Source organism: Pangasianodon hypophthalmus, chromosome 8, assembly GCF_027358585.1.
Source record: "Pangasianodon hypophthalmus isolate fPanHyp1 chromosome 8, fPanHyp1.pri, whole genome shotgun sequence".
Lineage (NCBI taxonomy): Eukaryota > Metazoa > Chordata > Actinopteri > Siluriformes > Pangasiidae > Pangasianodon > Pangasianodon hypophthalmus.
Genome location: NC_069717.1, coordinates 30,072,902 through 30,077,901, shown reverse-complemented (window position 1 = coordinate 30,077,901; position 5,000 = coordinate 30,072,902). Strand labels below are relative to the sequence as shown.

The 5,000-nt window shown below is 42.1% G+C and overlaps 2 protein-coding genes across 2 annotated transcripts in view; both read left to right on the top strand.

Moving 5' to 3' along the window:
- nim1ka (NIM1 serine/threonine protein kinase a) overlaps positions 1 to 2,717 on the top strand; it is a 9,457-nt gene extending 6,740 nt beyond the window's left edge. The window contains exons 4-6 of the mRNA XM_034306395.2: positions 1 to 16; positions 884 to 955; positions 1,185 to 2,717. The exon at positions 1 to 16 is cut by the window's left edge and continues 253 nt beyond it. Of these exons, the coding sequence (XP_034162286.2) occupies positions 1 to 16; positions 884 to 955; positions 1,185 to 1,865 (769 nt within the window). The 3' untranslated portion in view covers positions 1,866 to 2,717. The remainder of the gene's footprint in view (positions 17 to 883; positions 956 to 1,184) is intronic.
- Positions 2,718 to 3,794: 1,077 nt separating this feature from the next.
- The window catches only part of creb3l3l (cAMP responsive element binding protein 3-like 3 like), an 8,661-nt gene continuing 7,455 nt past the window's right edge, over positions 3,795 to 5,000 (top strand). Inside the window, exon 1 of the mRNA XM_053236467.1 lies at positions 3,795 to 3,935. The gene's annotated coding sequence lies outside the window, so the exon portion shown is untranslated. The remainder of the gene's footprint in view (positions 3,936 to 5,000) is intronic.

Below are 5,000 nucleotides of genomic sequence, written 5' to 3'. Positions count from 1 at the left end.
CGCCGTCAAACACATGGCGAGTCACGATGTCTAACGTCAGCGCTGGTGACTCGCGTTAGCTGAGATTAGCTGTTGCTATGGCAACGTACAATACATGGCTCGCTACAAGTTATTAACCTGTATTTTACTATTTTTAAGCTAGATATCATATTACTGCCAGAAAAAAAGCTAAGCCACGCCCACTTCACATTGTTTTCTGATTTTCTTGGAATTTTCTCAGAATTTTCTGGAAGCTCTGAATCGAAAGTGTGATGTTCTGTTATAAAAAACAAATGAATTTTATTTGTAAATGACTTAAATTAATTCACTTCCATTTATTTTATAAACAACTCCTCAAGTGATTCAATTTAATTCTCCTGACGTGATTCAGATCCATTTAAAAATGACTCCTCAAGTGATTCAGTTTAATTTGTAAATGACTCCTGAAGTGACTCACTTCCATTTAAAAATGACTCCTTGAGTGATTCAGTTTAATTTGTAAATGACTCCTGAAATGATTCACTTCCATTTAAAAATGACTCCTCAAGTAATTCAGCGAAACAACAGGATCAGCTTCCACAGTTAGAGGCAGCGATTACGCTAACTGCTAGCTATCGTAGCGCTCTGTGTATCTATGTTGCCATGGTGACTCGTTTCTGAACCCGAGAAGATTCATAATATCCATGATTCTGACACAGAAGTATAATGATAATAATAATAACACCGATAATAATAATAAAAGTTGTTTAAAATAAAAAGAGGAGCAACAGGTTTTTTTGCATTTAACACACGCATTAGCGGTTAGCGGTTAGCGCCCCCTACAGTCTCCCCAACACACTGAAGTACTTTTTTTCATCTCAGAACACTTGTAAAGAATTCTAAACATGTCTTCTTGCTCCTGCAGCACGACAACAACATCATCCACCGTGACCTGAAAGCTGAAAACGTCTTCTTCTCCTGCAGCACGTGTGTGAAGGTGCGAGATTTATTAATATTCAACACTATCTGTTTCTTACAAACAGAATATATTCACAATTAGCATTGCAGTGTCTCTGATACAAGCTAGCGATACAAGCTAGCAATAACTACATCTGCTCAGGACACTAGCTAGCTAGCTAAGCTGTGCTGCTAATTGACTGTATGAGCCTCGTAGCTTGAAGACGATGAACAGTGCTGAGAGTTTATTTTTGCGTGATACTCTACAGGTGGGCGATTTCGGTTTCAGCACGGTGAGCCGGCGTGACGAGACCCTCAGCACGCTGTGCGGTTCTCCGCCGTACGCGGCGCCCGAGCTGTTCCGTGACGAGCGCTACGTGGGTGTGTACGTGGACATCTGGGCCCTGGGCGTGATGCTGTTCTTCATGGTGTCGGGCACTATGCCGTTCCGCGCCGACACCGTGGCTAAGCTGAAGCGCTGCATCCTGGACGGAGCGTTCTCGGTGCCGGAGTGGGTTCCCGAGCCGTGCCGGCGTCTGATCCACGGCATCCTGCAGCCGCAGCCGTCCGAGCGCTGCAGCCTGGAGCAGATGATGAGCAGCGAGTGGCTGGAGAACATCGACTTCCCCAAAGCCACGGAGCCGTTTAAGCTGGACCCGCTGTACCTGGCGGAGGCGGAGGATCTGGAGGAGGACGAGTGCGAGGTGAGGAACGGGCTGCAGGCGCTCGGCATCACCACCGAACACATCCGCAACAACCAGGGCAAAGACTGCAGGAGCTCGGTCACCGGCGTCTACCGCATCCTGCTGCACCGCGCACACCGATGCCGCGCCCTCGAGAGCATGCCGCTCGTCACGCGCCGCGCCGGCGAGGCTAACCCGGCGAAGAAGGAGCGGCTAAAGGCCTACAGGAGCCTCAGACACACGTCCAAACTCTGCGCCATTTTGTGACGTCCTGAAATAAATAGATAAACTCTTATTTATTTTTTTTACAGTCTGTAAACGCACTTCAAAGCAAATGGACTTTTTATTTTATAATTATGAAACTTGTTAAGGTCACGACACTCCTTAATGTTACTGAGTTACAGGATCAACAGGGGCGGAGCTTAGGTTCCATTTTTTTAGCCAATCACAAACCACAATAGTTTTCCCTAACGCTAGCGAGTTTGCTAGTAAACCTGGTTAGCGACATGATATCACAAAGCTACTGCTGGAGAGGTAACGCTAATGTTAGCAAAACTAGTAAAACTGACGTTAATGCAGCGCCACCTTCACACGCTGACTAGCCGCTATATTATTATATTTTGTAAATAATTTTTTTTTCCACAAAGCTCTACACTGAGATGAAGAAATAAAAGTAAACGCTAGCTACAGTATCACGTAATCTAGTTAGCTTACTAGTTAGCTAATGTTACCTCACAGCAGTTTGAGTTGTTTTTTAGTATTAGCTAGCCAATTTCACTAGCAAGCTAACTAATATTAATCTAACTGTTATATTGTGTAAGTAAAACCAGTAGCCATGTTTGTTAGCAAGCTAGCTAACATTAGCTAACTGGTTGTATTAGCGAAGACTAAACTGGGCGCATGTAGCTTTTTCCGCTCGGTCTCTGTGAGAAATTTCTGTGGTTTAAAAGCTGTTTTGTTCTTCTTTTTTATTTCATCCACCATTTTTAAAAGTGACAACAAAGATTTGTGAAAATTATATTAAACATTTCAGATAAAAATCAAAGCTGTGTGATGTTTCCTTTATCACAAATGTAGCAAGTTACGTAATGTATGTTTGGGTGTTGCTAATAGGCTCACTGAAAATCCTCAAACATTATCACGTCTCTCCTACATCACGTCTCTCCATCACCACATCTCTCCATCGTGTCTCTCCATCATCACGTCTCTCCATCACCACATCGCGCCATCGTGTCTCTCCATCATCACGTCTCTCCTTCATCGTGTCTCTCCTACATCGTGTCTCTCCATCATCACGTCTCTCCTTCATCACGTCTCTCCTTCATCACGTCTCTCCATCACCACATCTCTCCATCATGTCTCTCCATCACGTCTCTCCTTCATCACGTCTCTCCATCATCACGTCTCTCCTTCATCACGTCTCTCCTACATCACGTCTCTCCTACATCACGTCTCTCCATCACCACATCTCTCCATCGTGTCTCTCCATCACGTCTCTCCATCATCACGTCTCTCCTTCATCACGTCTCTCCATCGTCTCTCGATCATCACGTCTCTCCATCATCACATCTCGCCATCACGTCTCGCCATCACGTCTCTCCATCATCACGTCTCTCCATCACCACGTCTTGCCATCACGTTTCTCCATCATCACGTCTCTACATCACGTCTCTCCATCATCACGTCTCTCCATCATCACGTTTCTCCATCATCACGTCTCTACATCACGTCTCTCCATCATCACGTCTCTCCATCATGTCTTGGCTAATCATCTCCGTTCCTCAGTGTTTTTCATGTAATTATTAGTGAAATGTTGGGATTAGCCCGTTGCGGAGTGTTAGCAGGGTTTAGCTGCAGCTGCGCAGTCAGAACCTCTTGCTCTTGTGGTTTATGAACTTAAAAAGTGCACTTAAGTTTAGTGTTTATTTTTGTTTTTATTCAGCATGTTAGTGGATAGCTACTGAACATTACCACAGGTGGTTTCTATTAAAATTAAAAAGTAAATAATACAATGTGTGTGTGTGTGTGTGAGAGAGAGAGAGAGAGAGAGAATCATACAGTACACAACATGTGTATGTACCATAAATGTATAATGTTTTATTTTTAGCAAAGCCGTGTATGGTTTTTTTTTGCTAGCGGTTTTCCACACTACATTTCCCACAATGCATTTCGAAAGCGTGCTTACGCTGACGCGACGTTACGCGATGACGCAATTTCTGCCTCGTTGGAGGGTGATTTCAGCAGGAAACCGAAAAAAAACCAGGGAAGAAAGACAGAACTAAACGCCCATCTGAGTTTATTCTTATTTTAGAGCGAAAATACGCCGAGCATCGAAGGGTAAGAGAGTAATGTCAGTCTTATTCCTACTAATAATAAACATTTAAACTGTAAAACACTACATTTATAATTGATAGTGTGTGGATTAAATGTGTGTGTGCGCGAGCTGTCAACATCCTGTACATCAATACTGCAATAAACAGGTTTATATTAGGAGTACAGTTTATATTTCTAATAAATAGACATGATTTATTTCCTTAATTACATACACTCTTAATCATGTGCGCGTGCGGCAGGATCAATAGAGCTATATTACATTTTATTTATATTAATTACCCAAAATGCATCTGCTGTATAATAAATGCTTAGCTTGCATTCACGTCAGTGACATCATGTGAATCATCTGCATTGCAAAACACTCATTTTACTAATATGTTTTACTAAATTTGACTAAAATGTATATATATTTATATATTTAGATTTATATATGATGTAAATTAAGGCTTATAAATGAAGCATGTCACGTGATAATCAGGTGACTGTGTGTGGAAAGGGTTTTATGTTTATTGCACTTCCTCCTTTAACAGCCTGAAGGTTTGCATCATTCTGGTTAGATCTCAGATTTCAGATCAGTGAAAATGTCCAACATCAGCAGTTTTATTCCATGCTGAGGTTCAGCAGTGATTCTGTCACTCAGCCAGAGGAGTAAATACGTTTATAATACCAGTTATAATCTAATATATAGAGTTATTACGCTGGTGTTCACAGGGCTACGTTCCACCTACATAAGCCCTTCATGACTCTTTCTCTATCTCATAAACCTGCATAAACCTGGCACGTGGTAAACTCAGACTCACGCTAATCTGTAATAAAGATACATAACGCTGGAGTTACGGTGTTATTACGCTGCGTAGTTATTCATAACGATCGTATAAACAGTGAAATAAACCTCGCTTTAGTTAAAGTGTTAAACAGAATTAAGGCTGCACAATATATCGAGACATCGCGAATGGAAATATCGTGATATCACAAGCGCTCGCGATAACCGAGTGATATTAATTAATATTTCATAAAGTTAGGAAAAGTCAGAGCAGAGAATGTTTCTTTTCCTCGAAAGAACATGAA